The following is a 26611-nucleotide window of genomic DNA, read 5'->3' as shown; positions in this document are numbered from 1 at the left end:
AGAATTAAGTTATCACAGTCTCTTTATATCATAAAATACTTATATTGTACTTAAATTGTTGCCTGCTTTTATATTTTCATTTGTCCAGGAATAAAATAATTGTGTTTTCAAGTTTAAAAGATCCTAATTTCTAATTCAAGACATTCAGATAGTAAAAGTAGTTCAAAATGCATGTCTGTTTGTTTTCCTCCATAAGCTGGAAAAGTAGAAGTCTACTTCAGTTTGGCTAATGAGTCCATATGGACAGCTGAAACTATCATGTAATCAACCCAGTTTAGAATGGTAAAGCAGTGCACTGCAGGACAAAGTTTTTGTTTCTGTGATTTTCCTTTTTTATTTTTTTGTGGATACTAAATACTTTTTATGTTAGGTTAGGCATATTTTTCATCCCAAATTAATGTCATTTTGCTGTCTACAATATAGCAGAGAGAATACTTGGTACAATTATCCCTTTAGTTTCTGTAGGAGTCTGTTTGGGCATCTTAAATAGTCTATTAAACACTATTTCAAGGTAGATATGAGGCTACATACATGACATGCCCTCCTAGAAATGTGGCGGTTCAAGTACCCAGCTGCAGCAAGCGCCTGCCGGTGAAGGGTGGAAGAGATTTCACTTGTGTGAGATGTGAACAGGTGGATGATCTGCTCAGTATGATGGTGAAGCTCAAGGAGGAGGCAGAGAGATTTAGGAGTATCACAGAGTGCAAGCAGGAGGTAGATTTGTGGAGTAACTCTCTGCTGAACTTGTAAGGAAGACACCAAGGTGATGCCTTCCAAACAGTTGTGGACCCCCTCTCCTGCCATCAATAAGCAGAGGGAGGCAACTTAAGGGAAGAGGAGGAGTGGAAACAGGTCCCAGCTTGGTGTTACAGGCAACCCCCATCTCGACCTACATTGGCTCCCCGGGTGCCCCTGTGTAATATGTTTGAGGCTCTGGAACTTGAGGGAGAGGTAAGTGGGCATGTGGTGTGTGGTCCACCCTTGAGGTTGTTTAGGGTGAGGCAGCTGACTCCACACCTGCTTCTGCCAAGAAGGACAGAAGGGTGATTGTTACAGATCACTCCCTTCTGAGAGGAATGGAAGTCCCCGTATGTTAGCCTAGCCCTATCATCATGGAAGTATGCTGCCTCCCTGGGGCCCAGGTCAGGGATATTTGTAGGAAACCTCCCAGTCTGATTCATCCCTCTGATTATTATCCTCTGTGGATAGTTCAGGCCAGAAGCAATGAAGCTGCTGAGAGAAGCCTGAGGATTATCAAAAAGAAATTCAGGGGACAGAGGCAGTTTGTGGATGAAGCAGGAATGCAGATCATGCTTTCCTCTATCCCGTTAGTGGCAGGGAAGGTTACTGAAAGGGGCAGGAAAACCCATTTCATAAAAACATGGCTGAAAAACTGGTGCAAATGCAAGATTTTATTTTATTTTATTTTATTTTATTTTATTTTATTTTATTTTATTTTATTTTATTTTATTTTATGATATTTTTATTTTTTACTGTGGGGTGGTTTACTCAGTACCCAACCTTATGGCTGGATGGGTCTCACCTGCCTCAAAGGAGGAAATGGATTCTAGCCCAGGAGCTGGCAGGGCTCTTTGAGAATGCTTTAAACTATACATGAAGGGAGAAGAAGACCCTAAAGATGAGCCTAGGGGAGTGATGACAGATTGGGAGTGAAGCAAGGGGCTCAGATGAAGTGCTTCTGCACCAATGCACACAGCATGGACAATAAATAGGAGAAGCTGGAAGCCATTGTGTGCCAGGCAAACTATGACTTAGTTGCCATTACAGAAACATGGTGGGATTGTTCCCATGAGTGAAGTGCTGCAGTGGATGGCTATAAGCCCTTCAGTAGGGATAGGCAAGGAAGGAGAGGGGGGGACATGACTCTCTAACATAGAGAGTGCTTTGATGTTGTTGTGCTTGGGGCTAGGAATGATAAGGTTAAATGTCTATAAACTGCTGGCAGAAGTTCATAGAATCATAGAATCGCTAAGGTTGGATAAGACCCACAGGATCATCCAGTCCAACCATTCGCCCTTCACCAATGGTTCTCACTAAACCATGTCCCTCAGCACAACATCCAAACACTCTTTGAACACCACCAGGCTCAGTGACTCCACCACCTCTCTGGGCAGCCCAGTCCAGTGCCTGACCACTCTTTCAGAGAAGTAGTATTTCCTAATGTCCAGCCTGAACCTTCCCTGACACAGCTTGAAGCCATTCCCTCTAGTCCTATCACTAGTCACCTAAGAGAACAGGCTGACTCCTAGCTCACTACAACCTCCCTTCAGGTAGTTATAGAGAGCAATAAGGTCTCCCCTGAGCCTCCTCTTCTCTAGACTGAACAATCCCAACTCCTTCAGCCCCTCTTCATAAGGCCTGTGCTCCAGACCCCTCACCAGCTTTGTTGCCCTCCTCTGGACACGCTCCAGTGCCTCAATGTCTTTCTTACAGTGAGGGGCCCAAAACTGGACACAGTACTTGAGGTGTGGCCTCACCTGTGCTTAGTACAGGGGGATAATTACTTCCCTGTTCCTGCTGGCCACACTATTTCTGATACAAGCCAGGATGCCATTGGCCTTCTTGGCCACCTGGGCACACTGCTGGCTCATGTTCAGTCTAACGTCAATCAACACTCCCAGGTCCATTTCCTCTACACAGTCTTCCAGCCACTCTGCCCCAACCCTGTAGCGTTGCCTGGGGTTATTGCGGCCAAAGTGCAGGAGCCGGCATTTGGTCTTGTTGAATCCCATCCCATTGGCTTCTGCCCAGCTATCCAACCTATCCAGATCCCTCTGTAAGGCCTCGCTACCCTCAGGCAGATCAACACTTCCAGCCAGCTTGGTGTCATCTGCAAACTTACTGAGGGTAAGTTGAGTAAGTTGTAAGTTGAGTGATTGCCAGACCTTGTTCTCATGAGGGACTTCAACTTTCCCAATATACATAGGGAATACAATGCAGCACAGAAGAAACAGTGTAGGAGGATTTTAGAGGGTATGTAAGATAGCTTTCTGATGCAGTTGTTAAGAGAGCCTACCAGGGGAGGTGCCACACTAGACCTGCTGTTCACAACCAGAGAAGGACTGGTGGGAGGCATGATGACTGGAAGCTGTCTTGGACAGAGTGACCATGATATGGTAGAGTTCTTAATTCTTGGTGAAGTCAGTAAGGGGGACAGCAGAACTACTACCTTGGACTTCTGGAGAGCAGACTTTGGACTGTTCAGGATGCTGGTATGGAGAGTCCCTTGGGATTCAGTCCTGAGGGGTAAAGGAGTCCTGGACAGCTGGTCTCTTCCAGGAAGGAAGTCTTAAAGGTGCAAGAGTAGGCTACCCCCTGTGCCACAAGATGGTCCAGTGAGGAAGAAGATTGGCATGGATGAACAGGGAGCTTTTCTTGAGGCTCTGGGAGAAAAAGAATCTACTTCCTACAGAAGAAGGAAGGGGTAACTCAAGGGGAGTACAACGAATTTGTTAGGATATGCATGTAGAAAATTAGAAAGGGAAAAGCTCAGCTAGAACATAACTTGGCCGTTTGGGTAAAAGAGAACAAAAAAACTTTTTAACAAGCATATTAGCTGTAAGAAGAGGGTTAAAGAATCTCCATCCTTTACTGGATGTGGGAGGGAACACAACTACTGAGGTTAAGGAAGAGGTTGAGATTCTCACTGCCTTCTTTACATCTGTCTTTAAAAGTCATACCAGTTATCCCCAGTGTACTCTAACCCCTGACCTGGAAGTCTTGGATGGGGAGCAGAATAAACCTCTCATGATTCAGGTGAAAATAGTCGAAGACCTTGCATTGTTATAATAGGATAGAAAGTACTGCGATAATAGCGGGGTTACAAAGTCTTTGGCTACAGCAAATGAGAGCAAGCCCAAATGCAGCTACAGAAATGAAGGGGAAGGAAGAAAAAAAAAAAAAAAAAAAAAAAAAAAAAAGGAGCTGCTTACCTTTGGAAGGCCTCAGGTAGGTAGGGATCTCCAGCACGAGATGCCTTTGCCTTCATTGCCAACCCTTAAACGAGGTCTGGGAAGCCAGGATCCACCCCTTCCTGTCACTCGAGTGCACTGCATACACTTGAGCTCTCCTGGGTTGGCCAGGGAATAACCTTGAGTTGCAACAGGGGAGATTCAGGTTGGACATTAGGAAATAATTTTTCTCTGAGAGAGTTGTTGGGCACTGGAATGGGCTGCCCATGGAGGTGGTGAAGTCACTGTCTGTGGGGGTGTTCAATAAACATTTAGATGTTATACCATGGGAGATCGTTTAGTGGGAAATATTGGTGATAGGTAGATGGTTGGATTGGATGATCTTAGAGGTTTTTTCCAACCTTTGTTACTATATGATTCTATGATTATCTGAATAAGGAAATGTTAGAGAACATCATCTCAGGGGGTTACCCTGTTCTTATGATTTCAGTGCAGCTACAATATATGCTGACATTTAATGATAAATGAAGCTTTTTTTTTTACTCTTAATGTTAAAAGAGAAAAGTTTACATACTATATTTAGTTTTTGCTACTTACCCATGTCTACTTCTGAATTCAGCCTTAATAAGTATTTGCTGAATATTTCTGCTGTAACAATACAGAATGAAGGCTGTTCCAAAAGTAATGGCTCCTATTTTATTATGTTTGCCCACAACATCAGAGGTAAATGGTGATAGAAATTGAACCTTCTTCCCTATATTCCTTTCAATTTTGGTGCCATGTGACATTTAACAGCAGAGGAGCACTATGATAAGATGTCATATGACATGGAAGAGTGTAGAAGCAAAGATGTGTCACCAAATTAATCAATGAGGAAAAATCTGCACACATTGACATTCATCAGATCTTGCTGCATGTTCATGGAGATCAAACAGTGAATGTTTAGCACAGTGAGGTAGTGGGTGGCATGTTTCAGCACTTGTGGTGGATATGAAGGACAAGCCATATTTAAGACTGCCATGCATGGCTATCATACCATGAAATGAAGTGTGTCTTGATCAGCTCATTCATGCAAATCAGTGGATTATGACCAGGGAACTGTGTTTGAAGATGAATATTGGCTTCTGTGCATTGAAAATGATGATGGTAATATCGGAACATCAAAAGGTTTGCACCAGGTGGGTCCCACAAATTCTTACATAGGAACAGAAAGAACACCATAAGTAATATTTCCAGACTTATTGAAAAAAAATATGAGGCTGACGGTGACAGTTTCCTGGATCACAATATTGCAGATGATGGAACATGGTGTCGTCACTATGAGCTAAAGTCAAAACAGGAGTCAGTGGACTGGCAACATATTCAATCCCCATTGAAGAGAAAGTTCAAGGTTCAACCCTCAGAGGGTAAGGTGATGGACACTGTCTTTTACTACAGGAAAGGAGTGATCCTCCTAGATTTCCTGAAACTCAGAAACCTTTATCTGACCTCTACACTGAGGTACTTAATAAACTGAAGACTCAAATTTCCAGAATCAGGCCAGACAAGATGACATCCTTTCTCTTGCAAAGAGATAATGTCACGCCTCCTATCAGTTTTTAGACCATGGAGTATACTGTTGATCTTGACTGAACTGTCCTACCACCCACACCATATAGTCCAGATTTGGCACTTTTTGAATTCCACCTGTTCAGGCTGATGAAAGATGGCAACATCTTTCTAGTGACTATGCCATCATAGCAGCTGTGAAAGAGTGGGTCACCTCGGTGCAGATTTTCTTGAGTGTGACATGCACTTTTGTTCATTGGTGGTGAAAATGCATAGCTAATGGTGGTGACTATGTTCAAAAAGAGTGTTTGTAGCTGAGAATTTGCTTTGTCAAATAGTGTTATTGTCTGTTTTCTATCTGTTGCATTTTCCATGGAAATAAATAGAAAGTATTACTTTCAGAGGAGCCTACATTATACAATATTGTAAATCCATAATCATGAGTTACAGAAGAATTCATACACAGATATTTCTCTAAAGTTAAGGGCAGTGAATTTTCATATATGAAAAGACAGAAAACTAAATTTAACAGGAGGCCTTTTAATTTAACTCTTATTGTGTATGACCCTCAGTACATAAAAGCTAACCCACATTTGCTCTACCATTTCTTCATTGCGTAGTCAATGAAGTTTCCTTCTTTTCTTTCTGATCATCTAATTTTCTTTCACAGAAAAGTGTAAAACTATATGCAGAGGAACATTAAGACTTTTTTGTATTGTATTGCTTTGAACAATCAGGATTCTTACATACTGTTGTGACATTTCAGTAGAAATAATTCTATTGCATTACAGCTATTTCAGCCCTATGTTACCCAAATTGTAGTCATTTATTATTTCTTTCTTGTAGTCTCTGTGTTATGCTGTATGCTACTGAAATATAATAATGAAGCCGATCCGTACGTAAGTTTCGTATTGTGAGAAGCACAATAAAAATTTACAAAATACAAAATACAGACTAATAAGTAGTCCTAACATTTTTAAAGCTTTTGAAAATAAAATACATAAGAAATGCGAACAAAATAATTGAAAGAAATAGTTTGTTGTACTTAGGAGCATTTCATAACGTTAGATATATATATGCATGTTATATCTTAATGTATAAACATTAAAAATCACTGGTAAAAACAAGCATGCAAACAAGCAAAAACAACAAATAGACAAATTAATTGTTTCAAGTAGATTTCTAAAGGAAAGAAAAAAAAGAAAATAAATTTCATATCACTTTAAACACTTATTTGGTTGTCACCTTCAGAAATGATCACAGTTACCATTAAAGTAGCAGAATACAGACTTTATATAGCAGTGTTAAAGCCAACTATTTAAAAGTTCATTTCTGGGGAAAAAAAAGAAAGTCTGGAAGAGTTTATCCCTCCTAAATGCTTTGTGTACTCACAAATGTCAGTATGAATTACCCAGTAAGGATAGTCTCATTCTTTCTTCATCTTATCTTTCTAGAACTGTTCGCCTGTGTAAACATATGCTGATATTTACATATAAACAGGGAAAGGCCAAAAAAAAAAAAAAGAAGAAGGAAAGAAGGAAAGGAGGAAAGAAAGAGAGAAAGAGAGAAAGAGCAAAAGAGCGAAAAAGTGAAAGAGACAGAGCAGAAGAGCGGAAGAAGGAAAGAAAAAGGAAGGAAGGAAGGAAGGAAGGAAGGAAGGAAGGAAGGAAGGAAGGAAGGAAGGAAGGAAGGAAGGAAGGAAGGAAGGAAGGAAGGAAGGAAGGAAGGAAGGAAGGAAGGAAGGAAGGAAGGAAGGAAGGAAGGAAGGAAGGAAGGAAGAAGGAAGAAGGAAGGAAGGAAGGAAGGAAGGAAGGAAGGAAGGAAGGAAGGAAGGAAGGAAGGAAGGAAGGAAGGAAGGAAGGAAGGAAGGAAGGAAGGAAGGAAGGAAGGAAGGAAGGAAATGAACAGAAATAATTATGACATAATAACCCAGTGATTAAAACATATACTTGTGAGAAAAATATCAAAAAGAGATGGACTAAAAGAGAATTACTGGAGATATAGTTTACACTAATATCCTGCTTCTGACTTAACACTGACATAAACTGAAATAACACGCAGAACATTTAATGAATGAATGAATGCTCACCAGATATGGTCTCTAAACCACCCATGATTCACAGTTCATACTTCCTGGGAAGACAGTTCACAAGTCTTTTTTTTTTTTTTTTTAAGTTAATTATGAAGAGTCAGATTGAAATATAAAATACAAACAAATAAATAAATAAAAGAGAGAGAGAGAGGAAGAAAGCCATAATTTTGGTTTGGAAGGGAACTCTGGAAGTTGCCTGGTTCAACACTCCTGCTCCAGCACGACCACTGAGATCCAGAAGCCCAGATGAACCCAAGTCCAGATGGCTTTTGAATATCTCCAGAGAGGGAGGATCCACAACCTCTCTAGTCAACCTGTGCTGGCACTCGATCACTTGTGAAGAAGGATTCCCTGATATTCAGAGGGAAACTCCTGGGTTTGAATTTGTGGTCACTGCCATTTTTCCTGTCCCTGGACAACAATGAAAAAAAAGCCAGGCTGCATGCTCTTTGCACCTTCCCTTAAATGTATTTACATACATTGATAAGATCGTAATATCATTTAAGTTGGACTTTAAAGGTCATCTAGTCCAACTACCTTGTGATGAACAGGGGCATCTACGGCTAGATCAGGTTTCTCAGAGCCCTGTTCATCCTGGTCTTGAATGTCTCCAGGAAGGAGGCATCTACCACCTCTCTGGGCAGCCTGTTCCTTTGCCTCACCACCCTTACTGTAAAAGACTTTTTCCTTATAACCAACCTAAATCTTCCCACTTTTAGTTTGAAACCATTCCCCTTTATCCTATCACAACAGAACCTGCTAAACGACCTATTTTTTCTTATAACCTCCCTTTAGAAACTGAAATTCCACTGTCAGTACTCCCCAGAGTCTTGTCCTCTCCAGGCTGAATAGTCCCAGCTCTCTCAAGCTGCTCTCACAGAGAAGGATCCATCACTTGGATCATTTTTGTGGCCCCCCTCTGTATGTATTATGAGATGCCTGTGTATCTTCTGAGCTGAGAACTCCACATCTGGACACAGCACTCCAGGTGAGGTCTCACCAAGTCAGAGTAGAGGGGAAAAATCACCTCCCTTGGCTTCCTGGTCATATTTCATTTAATGAAGGATATGGATGGCTTTCTGGTCTGCTAGGGCACATTTCTTGCTTATGTCCAGCTCATCATCCATGCCCACAAACTTTCTTTTTTTGAAGGTTAATGGTCCCAGTTCCCTCAGCCTTTCCTCATAGGAGAGATGTTTCAGTCCCCATAATCTTCTTGGCCCTTCACTGGACTCTGTCCAGTAAAGTCAGGTTTCCCCTGTACTGGAGGGCTCATGTACTTGAGAAATGGACACAGTACTTGAGCGTAGCCTCACCAGTCCTGAGGAAAGAGAAAGGATCATCTCCCTTGATCTTCTGACAATGCTTTGTCCTATGAAGCACATATTCACCTTCATATTAACATATTAACCCTGTTGCAAACACACACAGCTGGCTTATGTTCAACTTGCTACCCATGGGGACCCCCAGGTCCTTTCTTGCCAATCTCCTTTCTAGCTGTCTGTCCTCCAGCATGGTGCACTGATGCACTGGGCTATTCTTCCTCAGGTGTAGGATGTTGCGTTTTCCTGAGCTGAACATCATGAAGCTCCTGCCGGCCCATTTCTTATACTGCCTGAGATCCCTCTCAAAGGGAGAACAGTACTCCCAGTACTCCAGTTTTGTTTCATCTGTAGACTTGCTTTACTTTGTTGACATGTGGAAACAAACTATAACCACAAAGTAGTTACAAAGCAGGTATGTTTAGTCAGTGCTGTGTGCATGCTGGGTGTAGGGGGTGGTAGTCCCTCCCTAACTTGCACACCAAAAGCAGGTAAACATCTTCAATTATAGAAGGAATACATGCATATTCATAATATTTATAAGAAAAGGAGTGGTTATCACAATTAATTCTAGGAATTCATTGCAATATTCCATGCCCACTGTAACTCCCCAAACTCCACCCCTAATTACTGTTTCTACACACGCCCGGTGCCTCTTGGTGGTCATCCCGGTGGTGACTGGGATGAAGGCTGTATACCTTCTGACCCCATTGTAGTTTGAAGAAGTATTCTGGCTTCAACTGGTTCAGTTTCTAGCATGTAGCTCCTTGGACCAGTCATCCAGCTTCTTGGGTTATGGTTGAGGTACCCCACATCTTTCCCATTGTTTGTGCTCAACTACTTTTATGATTTTAACAATATAACAAATTAGCCCTTAATTCATCATCATCAGTATAATTAATATTGATGTTAAATACCACTAGAGCCAGTAGTGTCTTCTGGTGTACTCATTAGTAGCTGATCTCAGGCTCCACTGTGCCTCTCATCACGAACATCTGGGACCACAGGTTCATCCAGTTGTTAGGTATGGTGTAATAAAGCCAACTATGAACACTGGTACAAATGAGTACAATAGCCAAGTGTTCTCTGCACATTTGTCAGATATTAACTTTTATAGTATTAGAAAATTCTGTCTTACGTGACTATATCTTTTTCTTTCATGTATTCTATTTAGCCATTTAGGTATATTTTCAGGTTTGATGCATTGCTGTGAGGAAATGTGATGGAGTGATAAAATGGATGATCGAATGGTAAAAATCTGTCAAAACACCATGGATGAGCAACTTTATATAAGAGGGATGATACTGAGAGTAGCATGCAGCCTGGCCATCTATTAGTAGGATCATTACGCTATGTACACAATGACTTGGAAAATTATACTATTAATACATTCCATAACATTATCATTCTTAGATAAATTTACCCTACACAGAGTAAAGAAATGAGATTATTAATAAGAGACATAGAAAGGAAAGTCTACAGACTTGTTCTTATTTAAATAAAACACTTCCTGAATTTCACTTTTTGAATATTTTTATATTTAAGCATGTGGTATTTGTTCTAGGAAAAGTTACAGTGACAGAAATCTTTCTGTTTAAATAGAAAACTGCTTAGAGAAAACTGCAGTGATTTGAGTCAAGGTGGAGGAAGTATTTTATATAGGAATTCAACCTGACTGTTGTCTGAGTGCTGAGCTTTCATCGTTCTTTCTTCAGATTTTCCTGAGAGTTAATGATATTGATTTCCCTTCCCTTCCCTTCCCTTCCCTTCCCTTCCCTTCCCTTCCCTTCCCTTCCCTTCCCTTCCCTTCCCTTCCCTTCCCTTCCCTTCCCTTCCCTTCCCTTCCCTTCCCTTCCCTTCCCTTCCCTTCCCTTCCCTTCCCTTCCCTCCCCTTCCCTCCCCTCCCCTCCCCTCCCCTCCCCTCCCCTTCCCTTCCCTTCCCTTCCCTTCCCTTCCCTTCCCTTCCCTTCCCTTCCCTTCCCTTCCCTTCCCTTCCCTTCCCTTCCCTTCCCTTCCCTTCCCTTCCCTTCCCTTCCCTTCCCTTCCCTTCCCTTCCCTTCCCTTCCCTCTCCCCCTCCCTCTCCCTCTCCCTCTCCCTCTCCCTCTTTTTGTCTGTTAACTAAAAGGTGTGTGCAAATATCTCTTTAGAGATATTTTGAAGATTATGTTTTTTGTTGATTAATATTTTCAGTGAAGTATAATAATCACTACTTACAGACATGTAAAGGGGATGCTGGAAAATAAATGTCAGTAATCATAAAGTATAAACACCCACATATGCTTATATTCCTGCCTAGGTCACTCTGAAAATAATACCTCCAACTTATTTCCAAGGAAACTACAGTAGATACAAAGACAATGAAACAGTACTATTTGATAGAGCAATTTCTCAACTACAAAATTATTTTTCAACATTATCAACTATTTTCTCCACCATTAGTTGATTAACACTGATGAGCTGGTTGAGATGATCTTCATTTCATAATGTTACAGCTGTGCATGATGTCTTGCACCAATTTATTGGAGGGAGAGGAAATTCTTTGAATAATGTATACCTGACGTGAGATTAAGAAACAGTGGTTCAAATGTTGGTCCAACCAGTTGATTACAAATCTTAATCAGGGAGATGGGGAGGGGGAGGCCGGCAATTACATGGCCAACCAGAACAGCTTGTCATGTTGCTGTGACCACTGTGAAATGTACCACTGTCTCGCTCCAATTTATAGGAGGGAGAGGAGGTTCTTTGAAATATGTATGCCCGGCGTGAGATTAAGAAACAACGGTTCAAATGTTGGTCCAACCAGTTTATTACAAATGTTAATAACGGAGATGGGGAAAGGGGAGGACGGACGCTATTAAGGATTGGGGTGATGGGGAAGGGAAGGCGAGCAATAGAAAAGATAGAAAGAGGCAAGAATTGCGTAAAGCGGGGATAGTCACCACCAGGATCTGGCAGCAGTCCCATTGCATGATGTTCCGACGGTCCGAGGCCGAAGGGCAGGAGCAGCAAGGCCGGTCTTGGGCAACGAGAGGGTGCAGGTCAGGGAGGAAGCAGTAGGTCTCAGGTAGCAGGCCCAGGGAAGTCCGTCAGCAAACGGTCCGTAGAGAAGGATCTGAAGGCAGGAAGCTCGTGTCGTGGTGAGAGATCATGAGAGATCAGCCTCTGTGTTGTGGTGAGAGATCAGCCTCCACGTAGAGATCAGTCTCCACGTTGCGGTGAGAGATCAGATGGCAGAGAACCCCTCAAGTCTGTCGTGGTGAGAGATAAGCCTCTACCTTGCGGTGAGAGATCAGTCTCCGCTGTTGCGATGAGAGATCAGCCTCCACGTTGCAGTGAGAGATCAGTCTCCACGTAGAGATCAGTCTCCACGTTGCGGTGAAGGATCAGATGGCAGAGAACCCCTCAAGTCTGTCGTGGTGAGAGATAAGCCTCTACATCGCCGTGGTTGTTGGACCCTTTTTTATCCTCCATTTTCTCCTGCCTACGTGACATTCCTGGGTGCTTGAGCAAGAGTCCTGTGCATACCTCCTGAGATGGCCATCTTCCTCGAGATAAGTCCACACAAAAAGACCGTTTCCCGGCCATTAGCAGCAGCTTATCTCTCTCTCGTTGCCCCTGGCCTTGTCCATCTGTGCTCCTTAGAGGATTTCACAATCCTTAGCCAGGACCCGTCCATCAGTGTCCTCAAGACAAAAGATTTCTCTGCCTTTGCCCAGGACTTGCCTGGACTTGTTCCTCAGCAAACTTTGAGTCAATGATATAAAAGAATAGTCTCTTACAACCACCTACTACCTCACTGTGCTCATATCCACTGTTTGGTCTCCATAAATATTTAGCAAGTGTCAATGAATATCAATGGGTGCAATTTTTTTTTTTTTTTTTTTTGCATGGGGGAATTCAATGACACACTTCTGCTTGATATGTACTTCCTTGTCAGACATCATTTTCACTGTCTGCCCCTCTGCTGTCATCTACCACAGGCAAGAAAATGTGATGGAATATTGGAAGGAAGGCTCAGCCTCTACTGCCATATCACCAACATGCTGCTCATGGGTCAACAAAATAAAATAGGCATGAGTTTCAGAGAAGCCCTTGTGTGTATCTGATTGCGTATATACAAATACAAATATATGTGTTCATGTGTGTACAAAACAAGTGATGCACAAAGCAATTGCTTACCACCCACCTAATGTCCAGCCAGTTCCCAGTCATAGGCTTATCTTCCAGCAAACTCCTCTTAGTTTTGTGCTTTTTTTTTTCACACTATGTTATATGATGAAAATATGAAATGTCTTTGGATCTGTGCAGTAAAACTCAACAACTAGAACATCAGTGTGTTATCAGCATAGTTTAAATGGTTTAGAGACAAGACCTACTGCAGTGTGAAGTAAATTCTGAAGAGGACTCCTCAGTAAGATGCCACTAACAGTATTTTACAGCCAACAGACTTTCTTCATAAATCATTAGTTATGATCTGAAGAATCTTTGATCATTATATAGAATTATAGAATCATAGAATGGCTTGAACTGGAAGGGGCATGAAGGATCACATAGTTCCAGCTCCCTTTCTGTGGGTAAAATTGCTAGACAACAGACCTTTGAAAACCTCCAGCGACTAGGCATCCACAGCTTCTCTGGGCAATCTGCTCCAGTACCTCTCTGCTCTCATAATAAAGAATTTCTTTCCGATATAATTCTTTTTTTTTTTTTTTAGTTTAAATCCCATTACCTCTAGTCTTATCACTACATTCCCTAACATGCTCCCTCTCCAGCTTTCTTATATGCTTCTTTTAAATACCAGAGGAACATACAATGCTCTCCAGGCTGAACACGTTTAGTTCTTTCAGCTTGTCTTCATAGAAGTGTCCCTGTCCTCTGATCATCCTAGTGGCTTTCCTCTGAACCCTCTCCAACGGGTACATGTTCCTCATATGTTGAGGGCACCAGAGCTGAATGCAGTAGTCCATGTTGGAAGTCATGAGAGTGTAGTAGAAGGGAAGAATCATCCACAGCCGCCTCTCCTCCTAACCATAATTCCAATCTAGGGATCAAGTAAAGGAAGCCAATTGGGTGGTACATTGTTTTCTGATCAGAAAGAAGGACTTTTGCCTACACATACTTTAATTTTAATGAAACAGTTAATCTCTACTGACTTTAAGGACCAAGATGAAAATAACTGTTGACAATAAATTCACAAAGTTGTAATGGAATCAATGAGAGTATCCTGAGTTGAAAAGAACACGCAAGGATCATTAATGATCAAAAGATTCTTGTAAACTGAATGTTGTATTGACATTGATGTTAATTGCACCGTGTGCTATATTAATTTGAACAGACAACCATTTTGTTGTAGAGATCTGAACAGTTAACATAATATATAATATTAGTATAACAAATATACCTCAAGAATTATTGACAAAAATGATTTTTGGATAGTTTTGGATGGTGCTCTAAACTGAAGAAATTATCAGTAACCAGAGGCATTTCTCTTCCCTTCCTGACTTCTCCTGCTCAGAGAAGCTGTAGGTGCCCTATCCCTGGAGGTGTTCAAGACCAAGTTGAATGGGACTCTGGTCAAACTGATCTAGTGGTTGGCTTCCTGGTCTGTGTCAGGGAGATTGGAACTACGTACTCCTTATGGTCCTTTGCAACCCAAACCATTCAATGTTTCTTTGATAGGATAAAAGTACGGATTTATAAATTGCCTGCTTTAATTTTTTTAAGGAACAGTTTTAATTACTTTTATGCTGTTATTGAAGTAAAATCATATTTTTTTAAATTTACAAAACACAACTTAAGTATACAGTGCAGTAAAAATCAGACAAAATGCGTTTTGTTTTCAAAACATAATTTTCATGAAGTGGCTGACTTCTGAAAATGATTTTGGAAAAAATTGAAATCTTAATCAGACACTTCATTTGCTCAGAATATATAAGTTTCTGGGGTTCTCATTCTGTTTCAGACTACAGATTAATAGGCAGTTTCATTGGTAGTTACATTTATTACAGACTACAAATAGTGATTTAAATGTTTAAGAAGTTTGAATGGGACTCACCTTCAAGTAGTAGTCCTCCTCTGGTGTTTGTTTTAGAGTGTTTCTAGCTTTGCTAACTATGATAGTGAAATGATTGAGCATGAACCGTTAGTGTAAACATTTTGAGTGACTCATTGCTTCTCACTAGCTTCACAGTTTAGCTGTAATGAGACTGATCACTAGCTGCTTTTTTTCTTTTTTTCCATCTTATTTATTTATTTTTTTCTGTTGAATGCTCAGAGATAAGAGTTTGTGAGAATTTTAGAAGTACAAGAAAGATGGACAGATTCACACAAGGGAGGTACATAATGAATGAAATGAAGCTGAGTTCCACTACAGAAAACTGCATAAGAAAGTGAACATGAACCTGTTGGTTTCTATACACTTCTGCAATCACAAATTCTGTTGCTAATTTCTCTAGTGACAATACTATACATATACACTGAAATGTGTGGTCATTTTTATTCCCATTAATCAAAAATTTCAAATAAATATTTCTGTTTATCACATACTTTACCTCCACAAATTTTAACAAATTCTTTCTGCTTACCATATAACAGTTAGCAATGAGAAAATCAAGCAAAACAAACAACCAACTAAAAAAAAAACAAACCCAAAGAAAACAAAACCAACAAAGTCCCTGACCTCCAAAAACAAAAACCTACTACTACAAAAAAAAAGTAGAGAGAACAAGCAAACAACCAAACCAACCCAACAATATAAACAACAAAAGTCATGCCTGAACGTAACCAGCAAAATCAAATATATTATCTATTCTTCAAGATATTACTGAAGTTCATGATTACAGTTCCTTATATTTTTATATTCTTATATTTCCTTAATATTTATTTACTTTACTTTGTATAACAAAGGTAAAATCAATCTTATCTGTTAAATACAGCCAAAACATTTTCTACAATAAGACTTTTTGTTCTCTCCCTTTGGGAAAATGTTATTTATTAATGAATTATAAATTCTTCTTTTTCAAGAGAGTGCTAAATTAAAATCTTTTTATAGTCCTTTTGCTTCATTACATGGAAACCGAAGTCTAAGCCAGAGTCTTTGTACATCACAGTCTGCAATTATAAGCAGAGCATTTCAGATGCATCAAACTCCATATTTTAGATTTTAAATGAAACTGTGATGACCTTTAGGTAAGAGCAAATCATTGCTCTATTATGCCAGGGTTTTCTAGGCAATTTGGAAAGGAATATTTCTTTTGGGAAATGATATTTCATTCTCATAAAGTTTAGAATTTTTATGGGTTTTAATGGGTGTGATATCAGTATTAAATAGATAGTTGATCAGAAGAAGGAATCAGATTTTATTCCTGTGGAATTCACTGAACATTTTACTCCTGTGCAATTCAGTAATGCTACTGTTGTATTCAGTATGGATTCAAATGACTCAATTTTTCATTTTCTTCTAGGCCATTTCTGGAAACACAAATGCAGACAGTGTTGTATATTATAAGCTTCAGCATTCCATTAAAGCAAGATTTCTCCGTTTTGTGCCTTTGGACTGGAATCCCAATGGTAGAATTGGTATGCGCATTGAAGTGTATGGATGCACATACAGTGAGTGTTTTGCTGAATCAGCTAAATTAAACGATCTTTCATCGTGGTCTTTTACTATCTAATTACAGTTAAAATTAGATTTCTAAGCTTAGTTTTAATATTGAATATGAAAAATTCAGTAGCTGTACACGATGCCTTCATTTTTTTCTGCATCCTCTTACAGGAACTGGTGCATATTTTCCAGCTTCTTCCCTGTTGGAATTAATGACATGGACGTAACACAATAACTAATTCACTGCAAACTCTTTTCATTATATTCTTAGAAACTGCATCTTGTTATGATTTACTTTCTCCCTGAAGGGAAGAATGTGGAAAATAGTTTTGAATGTATATAACCTTGATCCTGATAGAATAGGGTAGAAGGATATATACTAAGAAGTATAGCATATTTTTAATATACTTCAAATATGTTGTTTGTTTAAGTGGTACATTTAGCATACCTTTTATTTCACTAAAAATGCTGGTAACTAATTATACATTTGACAGGTAAAGGTATGGCTGTTATAGTTACACTGATTTGCTGGACAATATAACTTTTCCTACTGTCTACCCATTATATTTCTTCATTCTTGGACTTTCTGAAAGAACTCATCTTAGCAAGATATTTATTAAAGTTTTCAGTTTTAAGCATTTTTTTAGCATAATATTTTCGTTCCTTTGTTTTTAATTTCAACTTCCACATTTAAGTCATTCTCTTCTTGATTAGTCTGTTCTGAATATTCTCCATGTAACTCTCTTCTACATCTGCTTATTAGTATGTCATCTGTCACCTTCAATTTAATATTAGTAAAACATCTTTCTAATACAGCTTTGTATAATGACTAAAGAGATATGATCAAAGGATATCGAAAATCTAGAACAGTAGGAGATTAGGTCATTTCAGAAATTAGATGAGTAGGCTCAGCAGAGAGCAAAGGGCTTATGCCAGGAGAAGGATAGGGAAAGCCAGTTTTAAATAATTTAGAGACTGGAAATATTACTTATTTCTAGGACAATCTAATCAACCTGTTTTAGCTGAGAAATTCTGCCAAGATTCAAATTACTCTACAAAATTTTATGTGCCAAGAGTACTAAAATGGGACTGAACATGACTGGAAACTTTCATTTCCAGTTGAAGACTCATCTGAGACCCTTTGTCTCTTCTCTCACTTTTTTTTTTTTTTTTCTGTCATTGCACTTTACTAACATGCAATCAGCTTCATTTATTCCTAGCCCTTTCCTTAGGTATTCAGAGACATTTATGTCCATACCCAAACTCTTGCTCACAAAATATTCCCAAGCTGAAATTCACAATTTCTCACCTGTCTGAAATCAAGATTTTTATAGTACTTTTCACTCCTGTAGTTTTTTCTATTACATCTTGCAATGTATCTTATGGCTCTTTTTCTGTGATATCTCTATAACATGCTGCCAATAGAAAATGTACCAATTACTATACAAAAAAACAAAAGAGCAGCCATGTCATGAAAATCTATAAGACTTAACAATAAGGACTTATATAATTCACATATGTGTGTGTGTTGAGGGTGGATAGGAATTACTTCAGAAGAAAATAATGTTTTTTTCTGTATTTTACTTATCTTGTAAGCAAATTATTTTATTGATAACTTGTGGAAGCAAATTAATAATAATTCCTTTTTCTTCTAAAATATTAAGAAAGCATTTTTACTTCATTATGCACTCTAGTAAAGCATATAAAGAATTTCATATTGTTACAAATATGGAAGCTTTCTTTAAGCTGGTTAAATTTTTCTCTCTATTAGTGATGTGGTGTAGTCTTGATTTTGTTTTTTTTTTTTAACAACTACTTAAATTCAAAATGAATTTCAGACTGTCAGCTTGTTTTTATTTAGAATATAAAAAACTATCATGTGCTTCCTGTAGTTGGTTTAGTGTTTGCTGTTGAAGATACACCTGTAGATTATCATCACTTACCTTAAATACGTATTTGATAAAATTAAAGAGGAATTCTTACTCTCCTGATTTTTATCCACCTATCAGACACATTCGGGACACATGTAGTAAATATTACCCTAATTATGCCTTTGTATAATTCTAGGTGGGACAAGAAAATAAGGAAAAAACAGAAACAAACATGAGTGATGTCTACTTTGAGTTTGATTCACACTTTCCTGGTTTTCTGTTTCTCAGTCTATACTTCAGAGACATCTCAATGGGTACTACTGTAAAAGTAACAAAGTCTCTTCCTTTTTAGAGCTGAATATATGGAATATGTTCAACCTAATATATGGACTATGTCCTGTATTAAAATGAAAATGTAATAATTCTTTCCTTCAGTCTTATTTGGTACATGTTATACAACTAAAACAAAAACAGTAAAAATTATTTTAAAATGATCTCACTACTCCACAATGTGATGCTGAAAAATGCTTATCGGTTCCACCTCAAATAAGTAATCGATATCTTAGAAATATGATGATGATGATTACTACTATAAAACTTATTTTTTACTATGGACAACTCAGGCTAAACTCTGTCAGATTTTATACATTAGTTAAAATTGTTCCCAGAAAATGTCATTCAATTTTTGCCCATTCATACCTAAAGATTGGAAAGAGTAAATGTGTGGAGTCAGTTATGGAGTTACATGTAACATTAAAAGAGCTCCCTGGTATTCTTCACATTTCATTCTTCTCCTTTGTTACATAGCTATATCTACTGTGATTCTGAGTTTTCTTACCCTTGCTCTGAGGTTTTTCTGTGTAAATAGTTATGGTGACTGGATGCATAGGAGTTACTGTGCCTGGAATATTTCCTGCGGCTTCCTGGACTAGAATCAGGCAAGCAGTTTCAGAGAATCCCAGACTGTTTTATGTTAGAAAAGAACTTTAGAAGTTATTGCGTTGAACATTTCTGCTCAAGCAGGACCGCCTAGATCCAGAAGCCCAGAGGAACCTGAGCCCAGAAGGCATTTGAATATCTCCAGAGAGGATCCACAACCCCTCTGGGCAATTTGTGCCAATGTTTAATCTCCTGCAAGGAAGGGTTTCCTGATATTCAGAGGGAACCATTTCGGGTTTGAATTTGTGACCCTGACGCTTCTCCTTTCTCTGTATACAAATGAAAAAAAAAAAGCCAGATTGCATGCATTCTCCCTTAAATGCATTTACATACATTAATAAGATGCCCAGAAGCTTTCTTTTTTTGACGGTTAATAGTCCCAGTTCCCTCAGCCTTTCCTCATAGGAGAGATGTTTCAGTCCCCATAATCTTCTTGGCCCTTCACTGGACTCTGTCCAGTAAAGTCAGGTTTCCCCTGTACTAGAGGGCTCATGTACTTGAGAAATGGACACAGTACTTGAGCGTAGCCTCACCAGTCCTGAGGAAAGAGAAAGGATCATCTCCCTTGATCTTCTGACAATGCTTTGTCCTATGAAGCACATATTCACCTTCATATTAACATATTAACCCTGTTGCAAACACACACAGCTGGCTTATGTTCAACTTGCTACCCATGGGGACCCCCAGGTCCTTTCCTGCCAATCTGCTTTCTAGCTGTCTGTCCTCCAGCATGGTGCACTGATGCACTGGGCTATTCTTCCTCAGGTGTAGGATGTTGCGTTTTCCTGAGCTGAACATCATGAAGCTCCTGCCGGCCCATTTCTTATACTGCCTGAGATCTCTCTCAAAGGGAGAACAGTACTCCCAGTACTCCAGTTTTGTGTCATCTGTAGACTTGCTTTACCTCATCACTGATATAATTAATTTTGATGTTAAATACCACTGGAGCCAGTAGTGGTTTCTGGTGTACGCATTAGTAGTTGATCTCAGGCTAGACTGTGCCTCTGATCACCACCTTCTGGGACCACAGATTCATCCAGTTTTCAGTCAACCTCATTACCTGTTCATACAGGCACAGTTTTTCTAAGAGGATCTTATAGGAGATATTGTCAAAGGCCTTAATAAATTCCATGCTGCCAATATCCATTTCTATCCTCTTATTCACCAGGCCAGCCATTTCATCACAGAACTTTGTTCATCTGGTCAATCAGGATGCTGACTATTCCTAAAACTTTTATTGTTCCGCATGTGCTGGATACAGTATTCATGCTTAGCTGCTCAATCCAGGAGCTGAGGTAAGGCTAAATGGCTGGAATTTCCTGGTCTTCCTTCTTACTCTTCTTGGTGATATAAAACCAGACATAAATAAAAAGAAAAATAAAAGAAAAAGGAGATAAAAAAGAATTGAGAGGAAAAAAAAGATTAAAAAGAGGAAAAAGAAGAATAGAAGAGGACAAAAGGAAAAAAAACAGAAATCAGAAAGAAAGAAAATACAGTAGGAATGAAAGAAAAAGAGAAAGAGTGAAAGAAAGGAAGAGAAAAAGAACAGAAATATGTTTTCTATTTTCATCTGAACTATCTTCGTATGAACTGACTGCATCTGCTTGTGCCATGAATGGAAGACAAACTCCGTGTGCTGTCAAAATCAAACATATAGTATTAACATTCAGCCTCTTCCTGCTTTTTCCTGTTCAGTGTGCAAAAGAGACTGATGTACGTTTCCTACAACTTGTTTGTGAATTTTCAGATTGTGACAATTAAGCTATAAGAGGAACAGTATCAATGCTAAGTTTAATTCCTTGTACTTAAAAGTCTCTTTGGCTAATTTTTTATCCCTATCCACTTTTTACCCAGTATATTTCTCATCTCATCCTCTGAAAATCAATAAACTAAAAAAGGGAATAAAAATGGCTAGCTCACGTGAGGGGAAAAAGATGGTTTACAGGTAAAAATGTCCATTGTAGGAGAATGATAATTGGGAAATAAATACACTGTATGTCAAAACATTGGTGCAGTGCTCCAAAGTAAGCCTAATGGATACTGTAATATTCAAATTTGGTGTGAGTCCTCACCCTAACACTGCTGAATCAGCTTAACAATAACTTTTGAGCAGCCCCTTTCTGACTAGAATGTGTAAAATCAGTGATGCAATTACGCCAGTCAAAGAAAGAACTTTCCACTCTCCTTATAACTGGGATAACGTACTTTCAAGTGTTTGCTATGAATTATTGCACAATAGTTCATTTAAAATATTTTTGAATATTTATAATTACGTTCTTTATATAAAAAATATAAAATTATATAGAATATTTCAAATCAGAAAATCACAAGCAGGTTTCCAAAATTTCCAGTTTCTCAAAGGCATTTCATAATTTTCAAAAGACCAGGGTTAAAAGCCATTTATACCTTTGTCTCTGTAACGCATATTAAGTGTATCTTCCCAGTCCAAAAAAGCTTCTATTGTTATTAGTGCCTACTGAGACTGTTTAGTTAAGAGATTTGATCTGTACATGGCAGCATACTAAGTTCTATAGTTCTAAGTTCTATATCTAACTTCATAATGAAGTTTCAGCTGAAGCTGTTACACTTCACATTCATTATTTAAATTTGACATTGATAAATGCCCTTACAACTTGCAACTATTATAGCTTGCAACTATTCAATGAAATAATCAAGTAAAATAGTCAGTCTAGAATTCATTTTAGGTAGAATGTAGTATTTATCCATTGTACACTTTGTAAATGAATTCTTCATAAGAAGTACATTAACAAAATGCACATAAAATCAAAGAACTTTGTTTCAAAATATAGCTGCATATGCCTGACAAAAGTTCACGATAATGGAATATAAATGCCTAATCTGAGGTCCTATAGCTAATTTGAATTGAGTTCATTTCCTTGCTGACAATATGAACATATGTATGTGTATTTATATATTTGAAATTAAATAAAATGTGTAAATAAATAGTTGATTTCCATTGATTTGGAAGAAGTCAACCATTCAGATAAAAAATAACTCCGTGTTTTCATGAGTGTCCTTCACATCTTCATTTACTTCAAAATGTAATTTTCAAGTGCAGTAATATGTTTCTTCTTCACTTATGAACTGCAAATACTCAGTGAGCTTTTTACAGTGATATCAGTTTCTTTGTATGTGTCTTGTTCAATCTTATGTTTTATATTATTTGGCTAAAATCACTTTCTTTTTCTTCAAATAAAATGAAAGTATGTGAACTTGAAGAAAACTAGAAAAAACACTGTCATAAATAGAAAATAGATCAAACTGGGACACTGTCATGGAACTGTCACACTGCATTTTTCAACATAAACATGGAAAGCATAAATGTAAGAGAATAAGTCAGTAAGCATACATTCATATAATAATATTAAAGAGACCTCACTATTATTCTGTATGCATCTCTTAAACATAGGAGTTTTTAATTAATTTCTGTATTGTAACACAGAATCAAAGTATACCTTGAGGTGTCTTCCCATCTTTCCTTACTGCTGATTTTGATAAACTCTTTATGTCAGCCTAGGTAGGTTTACTGCTTGCTAGGGACTTAAATTTAAAGATCTTCTAGTCAAATTTCCCTTAAAGGAACAGGGTCATCTACAGGCAGACTAGATTTCTCAGAGTTCCATCCAGACTGACTTTGAATGTCTTCAGGGATGGGGCACCCACCACCTGTCTGGGCAACCTGTTTGAGTGCATCTTTATGCTGGAGCTCATTCTTAACCAGGCTGAACACTGGGCACATTGCTGGCTCATGTCCAGCTTGACATTCACCAGTACCCCCAACGTCTTTTTGGCAGGGCTGTGTTCAATCCTTTTTTCTACCAGTTTGTACTGGTAGTAGAATATTGCCGTAATGCAGGGCTTGCACGTGGCTTTGCTGAATCTCTTGAGGATCTCCTCAGATTCCAGTTGATGAGGTGGCCTGTAGTAGTTGGTTGATACTGTTTACTGTTTAACATAGAATCACAGAATTGTAGAATTTCTGATGTTAGAGGTTTAAGCTTGAACCTGTCAAAAAGAACTTAAGGGTACTTGTGGATGGAAAATTGCAAGGGGGTAAGGTATCTGGAACTGGAAATAGGAAGGATCAAGGAGGTGTCTTATCCGTTTGTATAAATATTTAATGAGACAGAACCAAGTTCTATCCAGTGATGTCCAGTGACAGCACTAAAAGCAAATAGGCTTGAACCAAAACACGAGAAGTACCACTTAGATATTAGAAAAGGTTTTTACTGTGATGTTGTTTGGATTAGCATTGGTTGCCAATGTTGAAAGTTTTATAGTCTCTATCACTGATAAAATTTAAAACTTGACTAGAAATGGCCCTGAATAAATATACATAAATGTGTGGGGAATTTGGATGAGATGATCTCAAGAAGTATCTATCAACATCAGCCATTCTGTTTCTATGATTTACTCCCATCCTGGAAAAATCATGAGAGAAAGTAATTTTAACCTGTATTCCAGCTCTAAAATCAGCTAAATCAAAATCATAATTTCTTTAGGACATCAGTAAATAACATCTGACAAAGAGTACAAGGTTCAACTCATGACTAACAGGCCTTCATTTCAAAATATTTTTGTTTTTAGGATAGTATATTATAATAATACTTCTAATTACTATGTAGCTATTCAGATTAATTTCAAAAGTAGCTCAAATCTATACCTTCCATGAAGGCCCTAAAAATTAATGAAATGTAATAGAAGTTGGATTTTCATTTTGTGATTATGCAGTTAAATTAATGGAGATTTTCACTCTAAAAATACAATATAAGCAGAAACAAAATACTTTGGGGCTCAAAGGTCAAGAAGAACTTTCAGCATTTGAGTTCTTCATCAAAGGAAGAATAGGAACAAAAGAAAATAGTACACTTTACTGAGCACAAATTAATCTTGAGATGTTAATGAACCTCATAATATATTGAAGTAATACCTGTTTCTTTTAGACATGGCATTACACATTATCTTTCATTTCTTTACTTCTAGAGTCTGAAGTGATTGGTCTTGATGGGAAAAGCTGCCTAATTTACACATTTAAACAAGAGCCTATGTCTGCATTGAAAGATGTGATTTCTATGAAGTTTAAAGCAATGCAAAGTGATGGAATTCTCCTCCACAGAGAAGGAAAGAATGGAGATCATATAATCCTGGAATTAGTTAAAGGAAAACTATCTCTACTCATTAACTTAGGTAAAAGTTACAGTCTCAGAAATTCCAATATAATTATTAAATATTATTGGACTAGGGTTTATTTTTGTTTGTTAAGCAGACTTAAAAGTATAGTATAAGATAACCTTGCAGTATATATCTGAATATTTACATTTTTTTATGTGGAATTAATAGTTTCTTGTTTCTCTTCCCTCAAGGTGGTTATAAAACTCATTCTTCTAGCACACAAATTAATATTTCCCTGGGCAGTCTTCTGGATGATCAACACTGGCATTCTGTTCTCATTGAGCACTTTAACAATCAAGTAAACTTCACAGTGGATAAACACACTCATCATTTTCATGCTAAGGAAGTATTCAATTATCTGGACCTTGATTATGAGGTGTGAAAATTATCTTTTCTTTATTACATTTATTAACTTTGCTTGACAAATTAAACAAAGAAGGAAAAGCAACACAAGGACCCAAAGGGGACAGAACTTAAGGAAGTTTAGTGCTTCAAATTTCAAGGATTTTTTCTGTCTCCTGAAGTAATGAAACAAAGAGAAGTATTCTTAAATTATGAATGCTGCAGCACACATTTTTAATAGACTGATCTTTCCTTTCAGAATTCAATTATTCAAATACTTTTTCTCTGCAAGTGCTAATCAATATATAAACTTAGCTAAATAGCCCCAGCCTGAATTATTTTATTACATATAAAAATTATTACAAAAGAAAGATCAGAATATAGCAGTGTCAGAAATGTTTAAGAGAAAACTTATATTCCTGTTAAATCTGGGAAAAGCATTGTGGAAAAAAAAATATTTTTCACATATGGTACATACATGAAAAGATATAGACATAATTTGCTGTGAAAATTTACAGCTTATGGTTAATAAACTGATATTTCATTTTCTATTTTGGAGGCTGGCTGACTTACATTTTCCCTTTTCTGTTCATTGGAGAGGATGACAGAGAAGATTGACTTGAACCTGTATATCTAAATTACTTCATTCTAGTCATTGAAGGTCTTAAGCAGCTAAGAGAAAGATATACAGTTCCATGATCTCACAAGACTGAAGAAATAAGTTCAATTAAAATTTCTGAAACTAAGCCAAAATAATAAGACTTGAATCATCATACTTAAAGAAATAACTAATTGAGAATACTTGTTGGTTTTCATTAATTAACAGATTTATTTTACTGTGAAGGCTGCTCTGAATTTACATGTGTCCTATTTTATTATGTTAGCAGTCAATAACAGACGTGAATGTTGGCAGTAGAGGCTGAACCTTCCCACCAATATTTAATTACATTTTGTTGCCATGTGACAGATGGCAGCAGAGGAGCAGTCTGATCAAACAGTCTGACATAGAAGTGCAGATGTAGGAAAGGCATGGCACTGAATTTCTCCATGAGGAAAAAAATGAAGACATTCATGAACACTTACTGAGCATTTATGGAGACCAAACAGGGGATGTTAGCACAGTGAGGCAATGAATCGCACATTTCTTGAGCATTATCATTGTTCTTTTAATATCTGTTGTAGTTTTAATGGAATTGTATGGAAGGCATTACTTTCAGGACAAGCAACATAAATGAACCTGTGTTACAAAATCATTCTTCCTCTCTTCCAGTGTTATCAGCACAAGATAAGAAGGAAAGAAAAAAGAAAAAACAAGAAAAAAGTATATAAACCTCCAAGAGACTATGAATTGCTATATTAAGAATCGCATTCTTTGTTATAAAAAAATTCTAAATTTGTGATTTTTTAATATCATGATATAAATAATTTTCCTCTACATGTAAAATGGTTGCAAAGATTAAGTGATACTACAGAATAAAAAGATCTGGCTTAAGCAGACTGTTCTTTGAAACATTTTGAATGCCAAAAAGAGCATCTCTAGAACATGTGAGTTGTGACCAAGAGTGGATGCATTGCCAGTGTATAACTCAGGTCACCCTTGTGGCAGTGCTTTTCTCTAAAAATATGTTACATTCTAATAGTTTCTCCCTTAAGGACTTATTTAGACAGATATGTTTTTCACCTAATAGCACTCAAAGGATTGTTATTTTTATTAAATAAATTTTTGTTATCCTGTTCTTTTAATATGAATTTTATTTGTCATACAAAT

General features: G+C 37.9%; 1 protein-coding gene across 1 annotated transcript in view; it reads left to right on the top strand.

Moving 5' to 3' along the window:
- Positions 1-26611, top strand: part of CNTNAP4 (contactin associated protein 4) — a 221285-nt gene that overhangs the window by 123039 nt on the left and 71635 nt on the right. Inside the window, exons 4-6 of the mRNA XM_428089.8 lie at positions 16359-16506; positions 24313-24516; positions 24693-24877. Of these exons, the coding sequence (XP_428089.5) occupies positions 16359-16506; positions 24313-24516; positions 24693-24877 (537 nt within the window). The remainder of the gene's footprint in view (positions 1-16358; positions 16507-24312; positions 24517-24692; positions 24878-26611) is intronic.

This window comes from Gallus gallus, chromosome Z (assembly GCF_016699485.2).
Source record: "Gallus gallus isolate bGalGal1 chromosome Z, bGalGal1.mat.broiler.GRCg7b, whole genome shotgun sequence".
Taxonomy (NCBI): domain Eukaryota; kingdom Metazoa; phylum Chordata; class Aves; order Galliformes; family Phasianidae; genus Gallus; species Gallus gallus.
The sequence above is the reverse complement of the archived record's forward strand: the minus strand, read 5'-3'. Positions and strand labels throughout refer to the sequence as shown.